Genomic DNA, 24,695 nt, shown 5'->3' with positions numbered 1-24,695 from the left:
TGGCTGTGTCTGACCGTACAGGGACATGGTCTGATCATACCACAGCTCCTGTGCAGGGGAGGAAGCAAAAGAGAGGATACAGACAGGACAGCAGAGGATCACAAATTATTTTTTCTTTGAAATAAAACATTGTTTAAAAACAGGCAGGGAAATGCTTTATTCTCACAGCAAGAATGAACTGTGATTCTGTGTTGTTATGTTGTTATGTCTGTATACTTCTCTTACTTCCTCCCCTGCCCAGGTGATATGATACTATCAGACCTCGGTAAGACACAGCTATTACACAGCAGGGGCACAATAATAAGATTATCTCAGCACAGGAACATTTTATTTAAACACATCCAATTGTGGAAATTAGTTTTATTTCAAAATCGATTACAATGAACTTTTGTTAGTAGGAAAACCCATTTATCGTGCTTTTCTGTATTTGATTTGTTGTATATTTTTGAACTGAGAATTCAATAAAACATTGGTATGTTACACAATCCCTGTGGCCACTCACTTCCCACTCCTCTACTATGGATGCAATTGATATCCAAAAGAAGTGAGAGATCAACCACTGCTCTCAATTCCTCCGGATATCTGATTTGTCCAAATGAGGGGAGAGTGAAGGCAGTGCTGACTGGGTGTAGGTATCATGTGGCATTATGTCATGCAAGCCCTGAAAAAACGGGCACCAACACCGCTGGAATAGGGCTGGCACCTGAAGTGAGAAGTGTTATCTTACTGGGCAAAATATATGGATTGAAAAGAGGTTGTATAAGTAGTAGACAACTCCCTTTAAGTCAAGTTTTTGTGGTACATGTATTTAAATTAAAAAAAAAATGGAAATAATGGTTTTATTTTTTATATATATTTTTTTTAAAATCTTGCTATTTTCACACTGGCCACTCGGTCTTTTTTAGACTCATACTTACTACTTTCCATTCAGGGAGAGTTCACAATTTTCTTATCAGTAGAAGCAGGATTATGACAGGTAGCATTTCTATCAACAGCTTATAACACAGGATCCACCAATTACAATACGTGATATCAAAGTTTCCTCTGCTTTCCCTTCCTTCATAATGACCTTTGCACAGGCTCATTAGACACTTCAGTACAAAAGACAGGGTCAGGGCCTGACAATTGTGGCTATGTATATGTGTTGTTTCCTGAAACAGAAAATTTGAGTCTAAAAAAAGCCCCAGTGGCCACTGCAAAAACTGCAAGATTTACACTACCATTCAAAAGTTTAGGGTCACTTAGAAATTTCCTTATTTTTTAAAGAAAAGCACAGTTTTTTTCCAATGAAGCCAACATTAAATGATTCAGAAATACACTCTATACATTGTTAATGTGGTAAATGACTATTCTAGCTGCAAACGTCTGGTTTGTAATGCAATATCTTCATAGGTGTATAGAGGCCCATTTCCAATAACCATCACTCCAGTGTTCTTATGGTACTTTGTGTTTGCCAACTGTGTAAGAAGGCTAATGGATGGTTAGAATACCCTTGTGCAAGTATGTTAGCAGAGCTGAAAACAGTTTGGCTGATTAGAGAAGCTATAAACCTGACCTTCCTTTGAGCTAGTTGAGAATCTGGAGCATTACATTCGTTGGTTCCATTAAACTCTCAAAATGGCCAGAAAAAAAGAACTTTCATCTGAAACTCGACAGTCTATTCTTGTTCTTAGAAATGAAGGCTATTCCATGCGAGAAATTGCCAAGAAAGTGAAGATTTCCTACAACGGTGTGTACTCCTCCATTCAGAGGAGAGCATAAACAGGATCTAACCAGAGTAGAAAGAGAAGTGGGAGGCCCCACTGCACAACTGAGCAACAAGACAAGTACAATAGAGTCTATAGTTTGAGAAATCGACACCTCACAGGTCCTCAACAGGCAGCTTCATTAAATAGTACACACAAAACGCCAGTGTCAACGTCTACAGTGAAGAGGCGACTCCGGGTTGCTGGCCTTCAGGGCAGAGTGGCAAAGAAAAAGCCATATCGGCGACTGGCTAATAAAATGAAAAGATTAATATGGGCAAAAGAACACAGACACTGGACAGCGGAAGATTGGAAAAAAGTGTTATGGACAGACGAATCCAAGTTTGAGGTGCTTGGATCACATAGATGAACATTTGTGAGACGCAGAACAACTAAAAAGATGCTGGAAGAGTGCCTGACGCCATCTGTCAAGCATGGTGGAGGTAATGTGATGGTCTGGGGTTGCTTTGGTGCTGGTAAAGTGGGAGATTTGAACAAGGTAAAAGGGATTTTGAATAAGGAAGGCTATCATTCCATTTTGCAACGCCATGCCATACCCTGTGGACAGCGCTGGGATTGGAGCCAATTTCATCCCACAACAGGACAATGACTCAAAGCACACCTCCAAATTATACAACAACTATTTAGGGAAGAAGCAGGCAGCTGGTATTCTATCTGTAATGGAGTGGCCAGCGCAGAAAAGTGCCCATCAAGCCAAACCAACTTGTGGGAGGGGCTTCTGGAAGCATGGGGTGAAATTTCTCCAGATTACCTCAGCGATTTAACTGCTAGAATGCCAAAGGTCTGCAATGCTATAATTGCTTCAAAGGGTGTAATCTTTGACGAAAGCAAAGTTTGAAGGAGAAAATTATTATTTCAAATAAAAATCTTTTTTTCAAACCTTGTCAATGTATGTAATAAAAATAAAATCCCCAAAGAAAACCAATAACATTTAAAACACAAAAAGTTGACTTAAATAGCTCATTTTTTGCAATGCAGCTGCACTATAACCCCTTTCTGACATCAGACGTACTATCCCGTCCATGGGACCCGGGCCCCTATGCCCATGGACGGGATAGTACGTCTAGCGCGATCAGCGGTGCCCACGTGGTGAGCGCCGCTAATCGCGGCCGGGTGTCAGCTGATTATCACAGCTGACACCTGGCACTATGTGTCACGGGCGGTCACGGACCGCCCCCAACACGTTAACCCCTTGCACACTGCGATCAAACATGATCGCGGTGTACCGGGGGTTAAAGGGAAGCATCGGCAGGGAGGGGGCTCCCTCCGAGCTTACCTGAGCCCCCCACAGCAGCGTAATGTGCAGCGCTGCTGCGGGGGGCTCTTTCCCTGCACGGCCCCGAATCCAAGATGGCGACGGGGGCCTGCAGGGAGCTGGCGTCCTCAGTGCCTGCAAAGCGCAGGCATGAGAAAGTCTGCAGTAGTGCCTGTGACAGATCGCTGATCTGTCAGTGATCTGTGATGTGACAGATCAGCGATCTGTCACAGGACAGTGATGTCCCACCTGGGACTATGCAATAAAGTTAAAAAAAAATAAAAAAAAAGTGTTAAAATAATTTTTTAAAAATCGCCAATTAGAAAAAAAAAAAAAATATTCCCCCAATAAATCCATTTTTTGGAAATAAAAAAAACCAACAAAACAATAAAAGTACACATATTAGGTATCGCCGCGTCCGTAACGAACCGCCCTATAAAACTGTCCCATTAGTTAACCCCTTCAGCGAACCCCTTAAAAAATAAAAATCAAAGCAAAAAATAATGATTTATTATCATACCGCCAAACAAAAAATGTAATAACGCGCGATCAAAAAGACGCATATAAATATCCATGGTACCGCTGAAAACGTCATCTTGTCCCGCAAAAAACGAGCCGCCATACAGCATCATCAGCGAAAAAATAAAAAAGTTATAGCTCGCAGAATAAAGCGATGCAAAAATAATTATTTTTTATATAAAAGTTTTCATTGCATAAAACCACCAAAACATAAAAAAATGACCTAAATGAGGTATTGCTGTAACCGTACTGACCCAAACAATAAAACCGCTTTATCAATTTTACCGCAGGCGGAACGGTGTAAATGCACCCCCCCAAAAGAAATTCATGAAACGCTGGTTTTTGTTGATTCTGCGTCCCAAAAATCGGAATAAAAAGCGATCAAAAAAATGTCACGTGCCCGAAAATGGTACCAATAAAAACGTCAACTCGTCCCGCAAAAAATAAGACCTCACATGACTCGGTGGGTCAAAATATGGAAAAATTATAGCTCTCAATATGTGGTGATGCAAAAACTATTTTTACAATAAAAAGCGTCTTTTAGCGTGCGACAGCTGCCAAACATAAAAACCGCCATAAATAGTAAATCAAACCCCCCGTTATCACCCCCTTAGTTAGGGAAAAATAATAAAATAAAAAAAAAATGTATGAATTTCCATTTTCCCATTAGGGTTAGGGTTAGGGCTAGGGCTGAGATTAGGGTTAGGGGTGTGTTGGGGTTGGAGTTAGAATTGGGGGTTTCCACTGTTTGGGCACATCAGGGGCTCTCCAAATGCAACATGGCGTCTGATCTCAATTCCAGCCAATTCGGAGTTGAAAAAGTCAAATGGTGCTCCTTTCCTTCCAAGCTCTGCCATGCGCCCAAACAGTGTTTTACCCCCACATGTAGGGTATCAGCCTACTCAGGACAAATTGCAAAACAATTTTTGGGATCCAATTTCTCCTGTTACCCTTAGGAAAATGAAAAATTGGGGGCAAAAATATCATTTTTGTGGAAAAAAATGATTTTTTTATTTTCACGTCCGAGCGTTATAAACTTCTGTGAAGCACTTGGGGGTTCAAAGTGCTCACCACACATCTAGATAAGTTCCGTGGGGGGTCTAGTGTCCAAAATGGGGTCACTTGTGGGGAGTTTCAATAGTTTAGGTACATCAGGGGCTCTCAAAACGCACATGACACCCGCAGACCATTCCATCAAAGTCTGCATTCCAAAACGTCACTACTTCCCTTCCGAGCCCCGACGTGTGTCCATACAGTAGTTTTCTCCCACATATGAGGTGTCAGTGTACTCAGGACAAATCGGACAACAACTTTTGGTGTCCAATTTCTCCTGTTACCCTTGGGAAAATGAAAAAATTGGGGACTAATTGATCATGTTTGTGGAAAAAATACGATTTTTTTTATTTTCATGCCCGGGCATTATAAACTTCTGTGAAGCCCTTGGGGGTTCAGAGTGCTCACCTCACATCTAGATAAGTTCCTTAGGGTGTCTAGTTTTCAAAATGGGGTCATTTGTGGGGGGTTTCCACTGTTTAGGTACATTAGGGGCTCTCCAAAGGCAACATGACACCCGCAGACCATTCCATCAAAGTCTGCATTCCAAAACGTCACTACTTCCCTTCCGAGCCCCGACATGTGCCCATACAGTAGTTTTCTCCCACATATGGGGCATCAGCATACTCAGGACAAATTGGACAACAACTTTTGGGGTCTAATTTCTCCTGGTACCCTTGGGAAAATAAAAAAAATGGTGACTAAAGATCATGTTTGTGGAAAAAATACGAATTTTTTATTTTCACGCCTGGGCGTTATAAACTTCTGTGAAGCACTGGGGGGTTCAAAGTGCTCACCGCACATCTAGATAAGTTCCTTGGGGGGTCTAGTTTACAAAATGGTGTCATTTGTGGGGGGTTTCCACTGTTTTGGTACATCAGGGGTTTTCCAATCGCGACATGGTGTCCGATCTCAATTCCAGCCAAAAACGTTAAATGGCACTGCTTCCCTTCCAAGCTCTGCCATGCGCCCAAATAGTGGTTTACCCCCACATGTGGGGTATCAGCGTACTCAGGACAAATTGCACAATAACTTTTAGGGTCCTGTTACCCTTGGGAAAATAAAAATTGAGGTGAAAAGATCATTTTTGTGGAAAAAATATGATTTTTTAATTGTACCGCTGTACGTTATAAACTTCTGTAAAGCCCTTGTGGGTTCAAAGTTCTCACCACATATCTAGATAAGTTCCTTGGGGGGGTCTAGTTTCCAAAATGGGGTCACTTGTAGGGGGTTTCCACTGTTTAGGTACATCAGGGACTCTCCAAACGTGACATGGCGTCCAATCTGAATTCCACCCAATTTTGAATTGAAAAAGTCAAACTGCGCTCCTTCCATTCTGAGCTCTGCCATGCGCCGAAACAGTCGTTCCCCCCACATATCAGGTATCAGCGTACTCAGGACAAATTGCACAATAACTTTTGCAGTCAATTTCTCCTGTTACCCTTGGTAAAATAAAAAAAATTGAACCTGAATTATTTTTTTTGTGAAAAAAAGTTAGATGTTCATTTTTTTTTTTTAAATATTCAAAAAAATTCCTGTGATGCACCTAAAGGGTTAATAAACTTCTTGAATGTGGTTTTGAGCACCTTAAGGGGTGCAGTTTTTAAAATGGTGTCACTTTTGGGTATTTTCTATCATATAGACCCCTCAAAGTGGCTTCAAATGTGATGTGGTCCGTAAAAATATAATGGTGTTGCAAAAATGAGAAATCGCTGGTCAATTTTTAACCCTTATAACTTCCTAACAAAAAAAATTTTGGTTCCAAAATTGTGCTGATGTAAACTAAACATGTGGGAAATGTTAGTTATCAAGTTTTTGTGTGCCGTATCTCTGTGATTTAAGGGCATAAAAATTCAAAGTTGGAAAATTGCGAAATTTTCAAAATTTTCGCCAAATTTCCGTTTTTCTCACAAATAAACGCAAGTTATTTGAATGAAATTTTACCACTATCATGAAGTACAATATGTCACGAGAAAACAATGTCAGAATCACCGGGATCCATGGAAGCGTTCCAGAGTTATGACCTCATAAAGGGACAGTGGTCAGAATTGTAAAAATTGGCCTGGTCATGAACGTGCAAACCACCCTTGGGGGGGGTGAAGGGATTAAAGGTCCACTTAATTTATCTCACAGTTCTAATTTTTTTTAGGATTCATTGGGATCCATTTATCTTTTATTCCTTATCCTTTTACCTTTTCGTGTGTTATTAGCATAGGCTCTGTTTTAATCCCAGAAGACTGTATATTCACTAACATTCCAGAATCCAACAAATTGCTTGACCTGGAACTAAAGAAGAAAAATGAAAAGGTGGTAGAGTAGATGAAAGAACAATAGGAACATGGGCTTTGGAATCTGCAAAGCATTGATAGGATTCGCTCACATCTGCGTATAAAGTCGAGTGCAATATGAGAAAAAAAAAACACCGCATTGCACTCACACTAATGTTATTCAATGAGGCAGTGTTCATCTGGATGTTTTTCTTCACGTGGAATTGGGGTGAGAAAAAAAAAAAAAGAAAGAAATCGGAGCATGCTGCTTATGGACGGGTAAAACGACCGAGACTCACCAATGCAAGTCAATGGGTGCGAGAAAAAGAAAAAAAAAAAATCAACATTAACAGAAATAAACACTTGAAATAGATCACTCTGTTTGTAATGACTCTACAGCATATAATGTTTCACTTTTTGTATTGAAGAACTGAAATAAATTAACTTTTTGATGATATTCTAATTTCGTGAGAAGCTCCTGTATATCACTGACATCTAAAAACAGTATTTTCCGCTTTGTAAGGCCGGTTTCACATTAGCGTTTTTGAGCGCAGCGACGGCCCGCGCACGGCCGCCGCTAAGCCCTGCCCCCTGCCGCACCTCCGCCGCTAGCTCCGCCTAACAACGCATGACGCTGCCTGCGTCCCCTATCTTTATCACTGGGGGCGCAGGCCGTGTGCAGTATGTGTTTGGCGGCGCATGCGTCCTTTTCACGGTGCGCCGACCAGCGCCAAACGCAACCTGCTGCAGTTTGGTTGCACTCGGCGCACTGTGAAAAGGACGCATGCGCCGCCAAATGCATACTACGCACGGCCTGCGCCCCCAGTGATAAAGATAGGGGACGCAGGATGCATGCAGCGTCATGCTCCGGTAGGCGGAGCTACCGGCGGAGGCGCGGCAGGGCTTAGCGGTGGCCGTGCGTGGGCCGTCGCTGCGCTCAAAAGCGCTAATGTGAAACCGGCCTAAGACGCACTTTTTCCCCCCAAATTTTGGGGGAAAACGGGGGTGCGTCTTACAAAGCGGACATGCCTTACCTAGGCTATGATCGGGGGCATCCGGCAGTTGCTGGCCGGTGCTGCGGGTGTCTCCGGTGCCGCGTTGTGTGCCCTTCGATGCCCGGGGTTCTGCCGACATTGTGCAACAGGCCAGAGCCCCGGCATTTCCTCGGTTCCCTGTGTGCCGGTAAAAAAATGGCCGCCGGCGCGTGCACAGATGGGATCTCGGGACCCAGTTCTCGAGAGATGAGATCTGAAATCTCATCTCTAGAGAGCTGGGTCCCGAGATCCCATCTGCGCATGCGCCGGCGGCCATTTTCCCTGGGTTCCCTGTGTGTGCGTGGTGGTGCCGGTAAAAAAATGCCGTTCGTGTGCAGATGGGATCTTGGGACCCAGCTCTCGACAGATAAGATTTCAGATCTCATCTGTCGAGAACTGGGTCCCGAAATCCCATCTGCGCCCGTGCTGGCGGCCATTTTCTTATCGGCACCACAGCGCGTGCACACAGGGAACCGAGGAAAATGCCGGGGCTCTGGCCTGTCGCACAATGTCAGCAGGGCCCCGGGCATCGACTGGCACACAACGCCGCACCGGAGACACCCGCAGCACCAGCCAGCAACAGCTGGACAAGCGGAGAAACCTGGCAGCAGCACAAGACCCTGCAGCAGCAGCAGCAACGGCACACATCAGAGCCCCCCCCATCCCTGAATGCGGCCTGCAGCATCACTCCACGCCTGCCTCATCCAGCAGCGAGCCTGGGACCCCGCTACACCGCAGCCACCAACCCTGGTAAGCAACAAGATGCAAGGATTATAAGAGGCACCACCATTTTATTAAAAAATATTTTTTTCTTATTTTTCTCCTCAAAATTTGTGGTGCTTCTTATAATCCGGAGCGTCTTATAAAGCGAAAAATACGGTATATCTGTATATAACATTGTTTTAAATGTTAGAAAACCAGCTTGAAATTACAAAACTGGTGCTGGTGCTGTGTGGCGGCCATTACTGCTGTGGTTTTGTTCTTGTGGGGAGGTATGTTCTGGAGTCATGGGGAATCAGTCTTGCAACATAGGTGCTGTGAGGAACCAGGCCGCCCGCCCTGCTGTTGCATTGTCGCTGCAGCGGTGGTTAGTGCGCGACGCCATTCCTTTAAGGCAACAAAAGTTAGGACTCACTGAGGTTCGCCATGACGTGGCAGTGGGCTTCATACAGTCTGACTAGAATGTTAATCTAAGAACTTCATGTTCAGTTATGTATACTTTTGCCTAGCGTCATTAGATCAATGTATGATTTTTTGGAGATGTGGAGATGTGATCAGCATAACGCGGATTTTAAAAACGCACTGCATACGGATGGTAGTTGAGGAAAAAGAAACACATTCGCATAGCACTTGCATAACATATCAATGTTAGGTGAGAAAAAAAACAACATGTGACATTCAACTTTTTGGGTTGAGAATCTCAGCGAGTTTATATATTCAGATGTGAGCGAACCCTACTGCTGAGTTCCAAAGATCTGACTGGACGCATAATTAATAAGTCAGTCAGTCTTATACACTACAAAAGCTAGTTAAAAAAAAAAAAAAAATTAAGCCAAAACCATACAGATCATCTGATAATAAACTGTGCCACAAAACAAAACTCACCTCACCGGTTTGTTATCAGTTACAAACGTCGTTGTTGCAGCGAGAGGACTTCGCAAATCTTTCCTAATGTAGATTTTTTCTGTGGACGCTGCGCAGTTTGATGATTTTTCTCTAGCAGCTTCTATAGGTTTTCTTTCACACTGCACAGCTGCAATTCAGGAAACATTAATTGAGGGGTTTAAATAATTAAATCTTGGGAGGAATGACAGATACAAGCCAATTCATCTTGTTTAGAAAAATAATTTATATAAAGCAGGATTAAAAAAAAAGTCACCTTTTAGTTATGTTGCTTATGTGAGCGCCATCATATTGTGCAGCTTTGTACAGAAATTGTCATTATACACACTAATCCTTACAACACTGGAAACTACTGCGCTTCTCAGAGCAGAGCCATAATCCATACACCCTATAGGCAATGGCATTATAGGGCAGAAGGAGGCAGGTTTTATACAAATTTATGTACACAAGTTTCATCCCATCAAGATCCATTTTTCTTACTCTGTTACACATTAGTACTCCGGCCTCGATTCACCAAGACTGGCGTTTTGCAAGTAGGTCTTGATGAACAGCGTGCTGGAGTAAGATGTGTCCCTTAATTAATTTGGGGCACTGTGCACCACTGTAAGAAAATATACTTCTGTGAACTGAACCACATTTCAGTCCTAATTTACTCCACTTTTGTGATGTATATCATGATGCATTTGCTGGCCATCCCCAACCTGGCGTAGCATCACCTACCTGGGGTTTGGCGCCACACGCTGCAGGAGGTAACTACATATGTCTCGCTTGTTTCTCCTATTGTTCTCAGTATGATGTATACGATAGCCGACAGCATGTAAGTTTGTGATACTGAAGCTACGCACATTATATTTTGTCACATTATCATATATAACCTTTTGCTGTGTGAAGGTTCTGGTATACAATGAAGGAAATAAGTATTTGATCCCTTGCTGATTTTGTAAGTTTGCACACTGACAAGGACATGAAGTGTCTATAATTTTAAGGGTAGGTTAATTTTAATATTGAGAGACAGAATATCAAAACCAAAATCCAGAAATTCACATTGTATAAATTATACACATTGCATTTTGCAGTGTGAAATAAGTATTTGATCCCTCTGGAAAACAAGACTTAATACTTGGTGGCACTAAATTAGGACTATAGTAAGTAAAAACTAGCAAATTTCGGTGGTAAAAAAAAAAGTATTAAAAGAGAATCGGTGAGCACAGAATGGCTGTTCAAACCTCGCAGCATCATAGCGCGGCCAATCATTTACGTGTGTACCTGCTCACTTGCTTGTTTTCCCTCCATGTCTGCCAATCGAAGGCTCTATGAAACCAGAGCTGTCAATCAAAAGAGGTGAGGGTGCAGACAAAGGGAAAACAAGTAGGTGGGAAGGTGTACTTAAATGTTTGGCCACGCCAATGGTACAGCAAGGCCTGTACTTGCTTTGAACACTCATTTTGTGCTGACAGATGCTCGCTGGAGAAAGCTGGCAGTGTCGCACACTTCCCTGGCTATTTTTATGGGGTGCTGATTCAAATGAATAGATGACCAGTAGAGCTAGAATGTGAGCAAGACAGAATACAACTTTAGTTTACTAGAGAGCTGTCAGAAAAGGTAAATTGCTATAAACAGATACTTACAATCCTGCTTCATCCCCAGTGCGATACACCTTTGTAGCCGGCAGTACTGACATCTGTTCCGGTAGTGTTTGTTAATCACACAATCTTTTGCTCCTCTGCATGTATAAACCAAATTTTTCCTAATACTTCTTTTAAAGAATCCTTTGCAGCCCTCACATGTTACGGCCCCATAATGACGCCCTGGGTGGGATTAGGAAAGAGGTATAAAAAATAGTACCCACTATAGTAACTATTACATAGATACATAGATTTTGTGCATCATTTTCAACACAAATTAGGACAGCTACGGGGGTCTTCACCCCTATTTAATGGGAGAGCAGACAATATTTAGCCACATGTCACACTGTAAAGACATTTTTCTCAAACTGCATCAGACAACGTTGATAACACTTACAACTTTATTTTACCAACACAACATACTTATTCTTTTGAATTTAAAAATAAAAATACAGCAAGACTGAAGATAGTTACTTTCTCAACGCCGCAAATCTGACTGTGGCAAAACATTCATTTATGACACTACAGTTTTGACTCGCCTTTCAACCTATTCTAAAAGAACATACAGTACATAATTGCATAAAAACGTGTAAAAGATTTTTTTTTTTTCCACTAACTGAAACAGGAAACAGGATAGTGAAACATTGATCTTAGTCTTCTACAAAAGGGGGATCTGAGTCATTATATATCACAATTGTACAATTTTATTTAGGCAAGAGAAAAAAATGTTTTTGCATTTACAATACACACAAATTTTATACAAGTTTCTGTATATATGGATCCACAAGGTTTCTGATCCAAACAGGTGAAAAGAAAGCAGTGGCCGGAGGCTATGGCCAGGATCATATAAAAACCAAAATACCATTGTATTCTAGTGCCAATATGATTTAGCAAGCAGCAACATGGTAGGATGAAGAAGCGACATGCTCGCGAAATGCAAGTCCGGGTACGTGGCCGCAGTCTTGGCAGGAGGCATCACCAAATGGCTAATTAACCTTATCATCTTTGTACAAACATCTCAATGCATAACGGATACCAGAATGATACTGTTACGTGACCTCAGATTTATAGCAGCATGTTGGCCTCAATAACTTACAGTGCCTTATTTGAAATTTGGATTGAAAAATACTGAATAATTACAATTACTATCCTATCATGTCGCTGCTTGCTAAATCGTATTAGCACTAGAATACACTGGTATTTCGTTTGATTTTTATATGATCCTGGCCATAGCCTCCGGCTACTGCTTTTTTTTTTTCGCCTGTTTGGATCAGAAACCTTGTGTATCCATATATACAAAAACTTTTATAAAATTTGTGGTTAGTTAGAGGAAGATAGAAACGATTATAGGGACTATGAGAGAAGCTGAAGGCCAGGACCTCCAAGTTGGTGTTTTCAGAAAACTGCCGATGCCACGAGAATCAGTAGAAAGATTAGGGAGATAAATAAGTGGCTTAGAACTTGGTGGAGGAAGGAAGGGTTTGGGTTCATTGAGAACTGGGCTGACTTCTCTGTCAGCTACAGGCTCTAGGGTAGGGATGGGCTGCATCTCAATGGGGAGGAAGCACCTGTGCTTGGGGAAAAATGTTCAGATGGATTGAGAAGCTTTTAAACTAGGTTCTGAGGGGAAGGAGGGTAGTTGTGTTAATAAGTGGATAGACAGACAGTAGGGGGTCAATGAGGATTTAGGGGGGCTGGAGATATGCAAGGAAAGTAAGGAGTTGAGTAGGAGTTTCAAATTTAAATGTCTGACGGCAAATGCAAGAAGTCTCGCAAACAAAATTAATGAACTTGAGACTCTAATGACGGTCACAGAAGACGATGGTTGACATTACAGAAACCGGGCTGAATGAAAGCCATGCGTGGGTAAAAAAACGCAGAGGGCTACACTACACTTAGAAAGGACAAGATAGGCAAAAACATGGATTTTTGTGAGTACTCACCGTAAAATCCTTTTCTCTGAGACACTCATTGGGGGACACAGGTACTGTGGGTGTATGCTACCGCCATCTGGAGGCTGACACTAGGCAAACAACACAAGGTTAGCTCCTCCCCCGCCGTATACACCCTCGCCCTGATTGCGGGCGGAAGCCAGTTTAGTGTAAAAGCAGTAGGAGAACAACAACAATCAGCCTTAATGCAGTAAACAATATGTCTGGCAAGGGACCACCCTGATACTTATGAAAAAAGGCACATTAATTAAATAAACACTGGCCAACCGGCTAACAGGGTGGGTGCTGTGTCCCCCAATGAGAGTCTCGGAGAAAAGGATTTTACGGTGAGTACTCACAAAAATCCATGTTTCTCCCTCGTCTCATTGGGGGACACAGGTACTGTGGGACGTCCTAAAGCAGTCCCTGGGTGGGAGATTGATTCACCGATCCAAGCTGCATGCACCTCTTTTTGTTCAAAGGTGCGCCACTGCTGCTTGGAGAATCCTTCTACCCAGGCTCGCATCGGCCGAAGCCTGAGTATGGATACTGTAATGTTTAGTAAATGTGTGCAGGCTGGACCAGGTTGCTGCCTTGCATACTTGTTCAGCGAGGCCTGATGCCTAAGCACCCAAGAGGCGCCCATTGCCCGAGTAGAGTGCGCTTTGATCCCTGCTGGAACTGACGCACCTCTGATATGATAGGCCTCCTGAAAAGTTAAACGGATCCATCTGGCTATGGTTGTCTTTGAGGCCGCGAGCCCCCTCCTGCGCCCCTCAGGGAGCACGAACAGCGTATCCGTCTGGCGAAAAGGTGCCATCCGCGACACGTACCTCCTGAGTGCTCTCACTAGGTCTAAGGTGTGAAGAGCTTTCTCTACACGATGCACCGGTGCCGGACAGAACGAAGGCAAGACAATATCCTCATTGATGTGAAAAGAGGAAACCACCTTCGGAAGAAAGGGGGGAGCTGGTCTAAGCACCACCTTATCCTTGTGGAAAGCGAGAAAAGGTGCTCGGCAAGATAGGGCCGCCAACTCCGAGACTCGCCTAACGGAGGTAATGGCTACCAAAAATACCACCTTCCAAGAGAGGAACGCTAAGGAAATATCCTGTAGCGGCTCAAAAGGCACTTCCTGCAGAACGCTCAGGACCAGGTTAAGATCCCAGGTGCCCATCGGCGCCTTATAGGGGGGTACTAGATGAGAGACTCCCTGGATGAAAGTCTTTACCTGCATATTAGTAGCAATCTTTCGCGGGAAAAGGACGGACATCGCCGATATCTGTCTAAGGGAGCTCGGGGCCAGCCCCAAGTCTAGGCCTGATTGAAGAAAAGCCAAGATGTTGGGAATAGAGAATGTCAGGGGCGAATGACCCCGCTCTCGACACTAAGTGAAGAAAATTTTCCAGGTGTGATGGTAAATTCTCGCTGAGGTCGGTTTCCTGGCGCTAACCATTGTAGCGACCACCTCAAGCTCAAAACCTGCTTGAGTTAGAATCCAAGATTCAACGGCCATGCCGTCAAACAGAGGGCCCCTGAGTTCGGGTGGAAGATCGGTCCCTGGTGTAGTAGATCTGGGCGCTCCAGCAATCGCAATGGGACGTTGGTGAGCAGCCGCACAAGATCTGCGTACCACGCCCGTCGGGGCCAGTCTGGTGCCAGCAGAATTGCTGGGACCCCCTCTGCTTTGATCTTCCTGACGACCCTCGGAAGCAATGGCAATGGGGGGAAACCGGTATGGAAGGCGAAACTGGTTCCATGGTAGAACCAACGCATCCACCCTGAACGTGTGTGGGTCTCGTGATCGAGCGACGAACACAGGCACCTTGGTGTTCGTTCTGGACGCCATCAGGTCCACATCCGGTGTTCCCCACTGTTGGCAAATTTGCTGGAATACCTCGGGGTGCAGGGCCCATTCCCCCGCCACGACCTCTTGTCGGCTGAGGAAGTCCGCTGCCCAATTTTCTACGCCTGGGATGTAGACTGCCGAAATTATCGACTGGTTCTTCTCGGCCCAATGAAGCACATGTGCTATCTCGCGCATGGTTGCCCTGCTGCGCGTGCCCCTTGATGATTTACATAAGCCACAGCCGTGGCGTTGTCTGACTGTATCCGAATGGGCCGTCCTGCTAGGAGGTACTGGAAATGCTGCAGCGCCTGCCAGATCGCTCGTATCTCCAACAAGTTGATCGGAAGACGAGCTTCCTGTTGCGACCACCGGCCCTGGGCCATGTGGTGGTGAAAAACTGCTCCCCAGCCGAGGAGACTGGCTTCGGTCGTGGCCAGTGGTCTGGGAGAAACGCCTTCCCTGAAGAAGGGAGGATCTGGTCATCCACCACTCCAGTGATTGCCTGACCTGAGAGGATAGCTGGCACCGCTGATCGAGGGTGAACGGGTTCTTGTCCCAGGCTGACAAGAGAGCGTGCTGTAGGGGGTCGAAGATGAAATTGAGCAAATGGAATTGCTTTCATTGCCGCCACCATCTTCCCTAGTATCCTCATCCCAAACCGAATGGTGTGAGGGACCGGCTACTGGAGCTTCAGGACTCCCTGTCGGAGCGCTAGGGCCTTGTTTTGAGGGAGAATTACCAACCCAGCAGATTGGAATAAAAACCTTGAGCTTTTTCGTGCTCTGGTACGGGAACAATGACTCCATTGTCTTGGAGTGAATCGATGGCCCCTAGCAGTGCTTTCGCCCGAGACTTCACCTTGGGAAGTCGGGAGAGAAAAAATCGTGTTGGAGGGTACCTGATGAACTCTATCTTGTACCTTGAAGTCACCAGTTCTACCACCCATAAGTCGTGTGCTACCTCGGCCCAGATATGGCAAAAAAAGAGGAGGCAGCCCCCCACCCTGCTGCTGTCGCCTACCAAAGGCTCCGAGTCATTTGACTGAGGGTCTCTGGGTCCTGGCTCCTCTCGACCTGGGCTGGCGAGCGCGCATCCTTCCCACCGGAATGGGTCTATAAGAGACCTGTCACTCCCTATCCTGGTTGAAGCGCGGTGGGCCGGTCGAACTGGCTGCTGCCATCCATCAGGTGTTGCGGGAGGAAGCTACTTTTCCCTCCTGTCGCATCGGAGATGAGCCGATCCAACTTCTCCCCGAACAGGCGGCCTCCCTGATAGGGCAAGGAAGTCAAGGACTTCTTGGAAATTGAATCGGCTCGCCAAGTTCTCAACCAGAGGGCCCTCCTAATGGCTATCGCGTTAGCGGCCGCAAACGCTGCACAATTAGCCGCATCCAAAGAAGCATTAAGTAGTCTCCAGCCATAGCAATCTGACTTGCGACCTCAGACACCTCCGCAGGTAGGCCTCTATCCTGCAAGGCGTTATTCAAAGACTCTGACCATGACATCATGGCCTTGGCTACCAACGTCGCCGCGAACGAAGGGGCGAGTGCCGAACCCGATGCCTCAAAAACTGATTGCGCCAAACCCTCTATGAGCCGATCCGTGGGGTCCTTGATGGACGAGCCGCTAGGCACCGACAACAAGGACTTCGAGGCCAGGCGTGACACTGGCGGGTCCACCACTGGGGATTCTGCCCATTTCTTACAGAGTTCCGGGGCAAATGGGTATCTCGCCTCTATAGGTTTCTGACCTGAGAAACGCTTGTCTGGGCATTCTCTGTGGCGCTGCACTATATCCTCAAATTCTGGGTGAGTGCCAAATACTCTATGCGGGTGCTTGGCCCGCTTAAAAGGCTACCTTATGGCTCGCGGCCAAGGTAGCATCATCTTCAATCCCCAGGGTTTGATTGACTGCTTCATTGAGGCTGTCCACTGTCTCCCGGCATCCCGGGGTATCTAGATCAAGTGGCTCGTCTGAGTCACGATCCAAACTCTGCCCGCTCCCGCTCGCTGGTGAAAGGGAGCGTGATGCTGAACTCCCCGATGCCGAGGCACCGGATAAGCCGGGAGACCTCGTATGGGTTCGTTTCCTTCACCTCTGTCTGGCATGGGAACGGCCCCTGCAGGCCGAAGGTTCCTGTGAGGTGGAGGACCCTTTCCAGATAAGCGAGCCACTATCCTTGCCTCCCTTTGGGGCGTGAAGGGACTCGATCGCCATTGTAAGCGAAGCCATAGACTGGGATAATGATAGCGCCCATTCCGGAGGATTCGTTTCTCTGGATTCAGTCGCCAAGGGAGGCTCCTGGGTGCTTTCGGAGTCGCAGGCCTCGCACACTTTGGCTCTCTGCGCTCGTGGAAATGGGGCCTTACAAGAAGTGCATGCAGCGTAGAGAAAAGTGTGCGCCTTCCCTTTCCCGGCCATATTGAGCCTGCTAGGCGTTTTATATATCCAAACCCAAAAATGCTTTTTTTTTTTTTTTCTCTCCTTCCTCTATGCGAGGGGAGGGGTGGGGGAGGAGAGGCCCCCTGCTGTTTTAGCGGCCTCCGCAGCCTGCACTTACCCGACCTGTGTCCCCCGACTGCGTGCCCGACATTGTGTCTCCATGGGTAAGCCGACCTCTTTCCTGGTCGCGGCCTACCCCGCACTAAAGCCGGGGCCTGGATTTATCTGGCGCCCGCCCAGCGCTCCAAGGGGCGGGCCACCGGAAGTGACGCATCTCGCCGAGGGCGGTACTTCCGCCGCGGCCTCCACCGGCAAACAGCCGGGGGCTCTATTCTCCCGCGGCGCCGCAGCGGCGACAGCCCAACCCTGGCCAAAAAGCTGGGGGCTCAGTTACTGTCCACCGCCCGCGGCGCGACGCGGCCTAACACTGGCAAAAAAGCCGGGGGCTAAATTTTTCTCCCCCGCCCGCAGCGCCGTGAAATGCTGCAGCGCGCCGCGGCGGAGCTGACGGCAAGAACCGCTACTCTTCCTATGGATACGAGGAGGCCCTAGGGAGACGCACACCGCTGCCTGCCGCTGCTGCCCAGGAGCCCCCCGCACGCCCGTACATTGAATCGCTGTAAACAGGATCCAGGAAGGCCCTTTAGGGCGGACAACAAACCAGGGAGCGGGGGCTGGTGAGGGGATCCTGGACGGTGCAGGCACCCTAACTCCGTCCAGCTTAAACAGGATCCAGGAAGGCCCTTTAGGACGGACAACAAACCAGGGAGCGGGGGCTGGTGAGGGGATCCAGGACGGTGCAGGCACCCTGACTCCGTCCAGCTTAAACAGGATCCAGGAAGGCCCTTTAGGGCGGACAACAAACCAGGGAGCGGGGGCTGGTGAGGGGATCCTGGACGGAGCAGGCACCCTAACTCCGTCCAGCTTCAGCCGGGGCCGCTCGGACCGTCTTGTGCATCTGAATAGCCCATAGTTTCTCTACCTAGGGGTGGTCAGGGCTAGGTCCGGCATCATGTCCCACGTCGCGGGAAAGGATACGTGGAGACGACACTCGCACGTGCTCGCCCGTTGGGGAAATCGGACCCTTTCAATAGGATCCGTTGCCCCTGTCTAATCTTCATGGACAAAAAAAAAGTCTGGAGAAAAAGGACCAGATGTTTGCCTCCGTAGACACTAAGCAAAAAACTGGCTTCCGCCCGCAATCACGGCAAGGGTGTATACGGCGGGGGAGGAGCTAACCTTGTGTTGTTTGCCTAGTGTCAGCCTCCAGATGGCGGTAGCATACACCCACAGTACCTGTGTCCCCCAATAAGATGAAGGAGAAAAGGTGGGAGGAACATGTATTTTCGTAAAAAACAATTTAAAACCAGTGCTCAATGCAGCAATACTAAATATGTGTATGTTTAATTTTTTTATTGTTTTATTTTAAATGGGGCGAAAGGGGGGGTGATTTTAACACAGATATATATATATATATATATCTATATATCTCTATCTCTCTCAGAACCGATTGGGTTGTGGCAGCTTCTATTAAAGCATGCCATACTTTTTTTTTTTTTTTTACTTTTGGCATGCTGCCACAACCCAATCGACTCTGCTACAGTTCGCCTCTATGTAGTAATAATAATCTTTATTTTTATGTAGCGCTAACATATTCCGCAGCGCTTTACAGTCCATTATCATCACTGTCCCCGATGGGGCTCACAATCTAAATTGCCTATCAGTATGTCTTTGGAATGTGGGAGGAAACCGGAGTCCCCGGAGGACACCCACGCAAACACAGGGAGAACATACAAACTCCTTGCAGATGTTGTCCTTGGTGGGATTCGAACCCAGGACTCCAGCGCTGCAAGGCTGCAGTGCTATCCACTGAGCCACCGTACTGCCCATAGTAGAATTATTCATGTGCTATGAGCACCGACCTCTGGGTGGCGCTCACAGCAAGCCGGCAGTGACAACCATAGAAGTCTCTAGGAGACATCCGCTTGTCATGCCAACCCACCGGTGAACCGCAATCACGTGATGTGGGTCACCGGTGGGCAGATTTCCGCCACGATTGCCGGAAGCGCTTGTTAAATGCCGCTGTCAGCGTTTTACAGCGGCATTTAATGGGTTAATAGCCACGGGTGGATTGCGATTCCACCCACAGCTATTGCGGGCACATGTCAGCTGTTTAAATCACTGACATGTCCCAGGAAAGATGTGGGCTCACCACCGGAGCCCACATCAAAGGGAGCGAGTCCGAAATCAGCGTAACTGTACGCCCGATGTCGGAAAGGGGTTAAAAAGGAAGAAAATAATAATAGGGTCCTTATTATGGGGGATTTTAACTATCCAGACAATTAACGATACACAGAATCTTATGGTTGTGCTAAAAGCTGCAAGTTCTTATCCACAGTTCAGGACAACTACCTCTCTCAGCTGGGAGATGAAACAACAAGGGAAGGTAATCGGCAGGATTTGGTTCTGTCAGGGAGCATTTGGAAAACAGTGAATATAATATGGTAAGATTCAATGAAATTTTTATTCAAACATTCAAAAGAGGAAATGCAAAAACCTGGAACTTTAGGAAAGTTGATTTAAAATTTTTTAAAAGGATATTCAGAAATTAGAATCAGTTCAAATGCGGGCATCTAGATTACAAGGGATGGAAGGCCTCTGATATTATGAGAGGTTGGAAAAGTTGGGCTTGTTTAGTTTAGAAATAAAGACGCCTCAGAGGAGATCTCATTTACATGTCTAAATATATGTGTGGCCAGTACAGAACACTAGCACATGACTTATTCCTTCCAAAGACCATACTAAAGACTAGGGGGCACTCGTTACGGGTGGAAGAAAGGAGATTCCGGCAGCTAAACAGGAAAGGGTTCTTTACAGTTAGAGCAGTCAGACTGTGCAATGCCCTTCCACAAGAGGTAGTAATGGCAGACACTAGAACAGCTTTTAAAAAAGGGCTGGACGGTTTCCTCGATACACATAACATTGTGGGATATAATTAAATTATTGACCAAATGTACAAATGGTGGAGAAAGGTTGAACTTGATGGACTTTGATATTATTTCAACCTATATAACTATGCAACTATGTAAACCTGATATGACGCCTCTGCAGCCTAGCCAAGATGACTGCTGACCTAACAGAGTAAAAATAAAAAAAAAAAAAAAAAAAAAAAAAATCGGTAAAATAAAAACAGGTTTTAAAAAATGAATTTGAACCTGGTAGATATACATACCTGAAGCTTTATCCGCACAGACCACACAAAGCTCCACTACTGGTTTGTTTAAATTCTGGTCTATGCACTGAGCATCTGACAATATCTAGAATAATGGATACATAAAACATAACATGCAATCAATTAGTAAAATACCAGAATAAGTATAAAAGTCTATCAGGGTCAATTGAAAGATCAAATGGACGAGGGGAAGAGGCACTTGCAAACCACAAAGCATGATCCACTCTGCCCACAAAAGAGCTCATTTGTCACTTCTGATCCCAATGGTCGATTCACAAAGAATGTGGCAACTCAACAAAATATCTTGATATCTCACAAATAAATGAAGATGTGATTATTTTTTTACCACAAAATATACTGTATGTTTAATTGCTTTTAATAGTAGTAAATTATAAAAAGGACAAGTAAAATGTTATAGTATTTTTCTTGGTGAATGTTTTTCCCAGCAATATGCGCTCCTGAAGGATGATGATGGAACTTGATATTTAGGTTCAAGGATGATTTTTATTTTTGATTAAAAAATTTAATCAAAAATAAAAATCATCCTTGAACCTAAATATCAAGTTCCATCATCATCCTTCAGGAGCGCATATTGCTGGGAAAAACATTCACCAAGTGTTATAACCCATGAAAGCACTCTCCAGTGCTCTCAATAGTTCCCAGATCTTTGCAGCAAACTGAATGGAAAGAGGAATGGAGTGACCCAGGGATTGGCTCTACATGCAGTATCTCAAGACACCAAATAGGTGAGTGTATTCACACTGAGCATATACCTTTGACAATTAACTACTACACTTAGAAGCTTGCGCTTCCCATTTTTCTCCCTATAATCCCCTCTTATTTCATAGTATTTTTATGGGAGGACAGAAAGTTAGGCTATTACCTGAATGTGCTGCGCAGAGACATCAGGGCTTGAGATGAATAGCTGATTGACACCAGCAGCGTCAGGAGTGGTTAGGTAAACCTTGCCTTGACTACTGTCTTGCCTTGCAAGGATCACTTTGCTTGGAGATGAATTATCATTATTAGTCAAGATGAACCTTTTGCTTGCCCCACTTTGATCAACGGCTGTAAGAATTTGGATTTTCTGACCTGTCTGCTGATCTGTGACAAACTAAAGACATACATAAGAAAAGTATTAAGAAAATTTTACACCAATCTTGAGATCAGTAGAAATGTTAAAAGCTTTCTGATGATTTTACACCTCAATACAACAAAAATGTCAAAGGAATCAAGCCAAGCAAGAAAAGGATAACAACCAATCTTGAAAAATTAAAGTGTTCATTAGCCTCTTAACTCTGAGCTTTTTTCGATTTTTAGTTTTTCGCTCCCATTCTTTCCAGAGCCATAACTTTTTTATTTTTCCATCAATATGGCCATGTGAGGGCTTATTTTTTGTGGGACGAGTAGTACTTTTGAACGGCACCATTGGTTTTACCATGTAGTGTACTTGAAAACGGGAAGAAAATTCCAAGTGTGGTGAAATTGCAAAAAAAAGTGCAATCCCACAGTTGTTTTTTTGTTTGGCTTTTTTGCTAGGTTCACTAAATGCTAAAACTGACTTGCCATTATGATTCTCCAGGTCATTACGAGTTCACAGACACCAAACATGTCTAAGTTCTCTTATCTAAGTTCCGAGACACGTAGCGTCTCAATTTTTCGTGATCTCGGGTCGGGTGAGGGCTTATTTTTTGCGTGCCCAGCTGACGTTTTCAATGATACCACTCTTGTGCAGATACGATCTTTTGATCGCCCGTTATTGCATTTTAATACAATGTTGCGGCGACCAAAAAAACGTAATTCTGGCGTTTTGATTTTTTTCTCGCTACGCCATTTAGTGATCAGATTAATCCTTTTTTTTTTATTGATAGATCGGGCGATTCTGAATACGGCGATACCAAATATGTGTAGGTTTGACTTTTTTTTTTTTTTTTCATTGTTTTATTTTGATTGTTTTTTGTTTTTATACTTTTGGCATGCTTCAATAGCCTTCATGGAAGGCTAGAAGCATCCCATACTTGATCGGCTCTGCTACATATAGGCGATGCTCAGATCACCTATATGTAGCAGAAATACAGCATTGCTATGAGCGCCGACCACAGTGTGGCGCTCATAGCAATCTGCCGGCAACAACCATCGAGTCTCTATGAGACCTCTGGTTGCCATGGCAACGTGTCGCTGACCACCCTCACAAATTTAAAAAAACTGACCGTCATATCCAAGCATAAACGTAGTGTGATAGTGTGAACAGATGCTTAACCTAGAGTCACCAAATCATATACATTCAAACAAAAAAGGAAGCACACTGTAGCGCCAACATGAAATATGAAAAATGAATTGCATTACTGCATTAGAAATATGAAAAATTGAGAAAGCTTAGCGAAAAAATGGCCAACTTATGTGTAGCTGGAAACCATGTAAGGCGTTTCTCGTATTACAGGACCCTAACCTAATGCCAATTCTCACTTAGACTAAAGTCTTCATCTGTATGAGAACCTATGTAAATCCTCTCCTTAGAATGAAATCTATATCTCTGTGGAGGGGTGGTGGCCCTTGAAGACTTTAGTCTACGTGAGGATTGGCATTAGGTTAGGGTCCTGCAATACGAGAAACGCCTTACCGTGGCTTCCAGGTACCCAAATTGGCCATTTTATGCGCTAAGCTTTCTCAGTTTTTCAGATTTCTAATGCAATAATGCAATTTATTTTTCATATTTCATGTTTGCATGCTACGGCACTACAGTGTGCTTCCTTTTTTGTTTGAATGACCACCCCCCCCATCACGTGACGTGGGTCAGCGTTGCGCTCATTTCCGGCCGGGCGCCGGAAGTACTAGTTAAATGCCCGCTGTCAGCGTTTGACAGCGGGGTTTAACTAGTTAATAGGCGCGGGCAGATTGTGATTCCGCTCGCGCCTATTGCGGGCACATGTCAGCTGTTTAAAACAGCTGACATGTCGCGGCTTTGAGGTGAGCTCACCGCCAGAGCCCACCTCAAAGCAGGGGATACTGACCGCTGACGTACTATTCCGTCAGCGGTCAGTAAGGGGTTAAAGGAAAAGGACATGACCGCAACATCCACAGCTATGACAAAAGATAAAAAATGGAATTAAAGTCCAATATCTTAAATTCCTCCCCATTTTGGCAGTTTTTACTATAATTGGACCAGAAAGCATAGGGAAGCAGCTGAAAGAGAATAGACATCACAGTACTAATATCATTATGTGTTGAGTTCATAGAGAAGGTGGGCAAAGAAGTAGAAAGTGATATAATCCTGTAGAGCCTAGTACCCTGCAGAAATATGGGTTATCACATTTGGCACATAAATAATCAAAATCCACCACTGGCAGCTCCCTTTGTAATTGTCCACAAATGATATCCCAGATGTGCTTGATAAGAAACATGTCCACAGACTTGGTAGAATATTTAGGCCTCACAGTAACACAAGTAATATGCGGCCACATGCTCCACCTTGGAGAAATGGCCATACCACTGGTTCTACAACCAAATCAATGTAGCACTGAGCTGTTAACAATTGTACCTGGAATGGAGGGCTATATAATGCCACCACAACTATAATCCCAGTAGTAGGACCGGTATGGCATTCCCTCGTGAAGACCTCTCCATAGCGTTTCCCACATGGCCTCATGAGCATTGAAGAATGGTGCCTTGTGATCCTTTCTGCACTGCAAGTGAAATAAGATATCACATATCTAAACCTAACATGTCAGTCTTAACAGAAACCTTCAGAAGGTGTTTGCAACACACTGGGCTACAAAAGCCACATGTCTAGATATTCATGTGACTTCATGTAACTGCTCTCAAAGCTATCATGTTGCACAGCAAGACAGCAATGAAAGCTGAAATGCATGTCTTAAGCTGGAGTCACACATAGCGACTCACCAGCGATCCTGACAACGATATCAATGTATCAGGATCGCTGGTGAATTGCTATGTGATCGCTGGTGAGCTGTCAAACAGACAGCTTCACCAACGATCAGCACAGCGACGCCCGGCGTCGCTGTGCACGTTAGTAACCAGCGCGCTGATGCAGGAAGCTGGTAACTAACGTACACATCGGGTATCCAAGGGACGTGCGTCCC

The 24,695-nt window shown here is 45.1% G+C and overlaps 1 protein-coding gene across 6 annotated transcripts in view; it reads right to left on the bottom strand.

The window, feature by feature from the left end:
- Window positions 1-24,695, bottom strand: part of NR2C1 (nuclear receptor subfamily 2 group C member 1) — a 72,290-nt gene that overhangs the window by 26,944 nt on the left and 20,651 nt on the right. For 3 of the 6 annotated variants that reach the window (XM_073573219.1, XM_073573221.1, XM_073573220.1), the window contains exons 3-8: window positions 24,134-24,278; window positions 21,479-21,709; window positions 20,596-20,680; window positions 11,146-11,325; window positions 9,500-9,647; window positions 6,786-6,879 (exon numbers count right to left, since the gene is read on the bottom strand). In XM_073573219.1, the coding sequence (XP_073429320.1) occupies window positions 6,786-6,879; window positions 9,500-9,647; window positions 11,146-11,325; window positions 20,596-20,680; window positions 21,479-21,709; window positions 24,134-24,278 (883 nt within the window). The remainder of the gene's footprint in view (window positions 1-6,785; window positions 6,880-9,499; window positions 9,648-11,145; window positions 11,326-20,595; window positions 20,681-21,478; window positions 21,710-24,133; window positions 24,279-24,695) is intronic. The other 3 variants (XM_073573224.1, XM_073573223.1, XM_073573222.1) reach the window with 1 other exon arrangement.

The sequence above is a fragment of the Dendrobates tinctorius genome, unplaced genomic scaffold (assembly GCF_039654945.1).
Source record: "Dendrobates tinctorius isolate UK_male_01 unplaced genomic scaffold, ASM3965494v1 ptg000035l, whole genome shotgun sequence".
In the NCBI taxonomy this organism is placed as follows: Eukaryota; Metazoa; Chordata; class Amphibia; order Anura; family Dendrobatidae; genus Dendrobates; species Dendrobates tinctorius.
The sequence above is the reverse complement of the archived record's forward strand: the minus strand, read 5'-3'. Positions and strand labels throughout refer to the sequence as shown.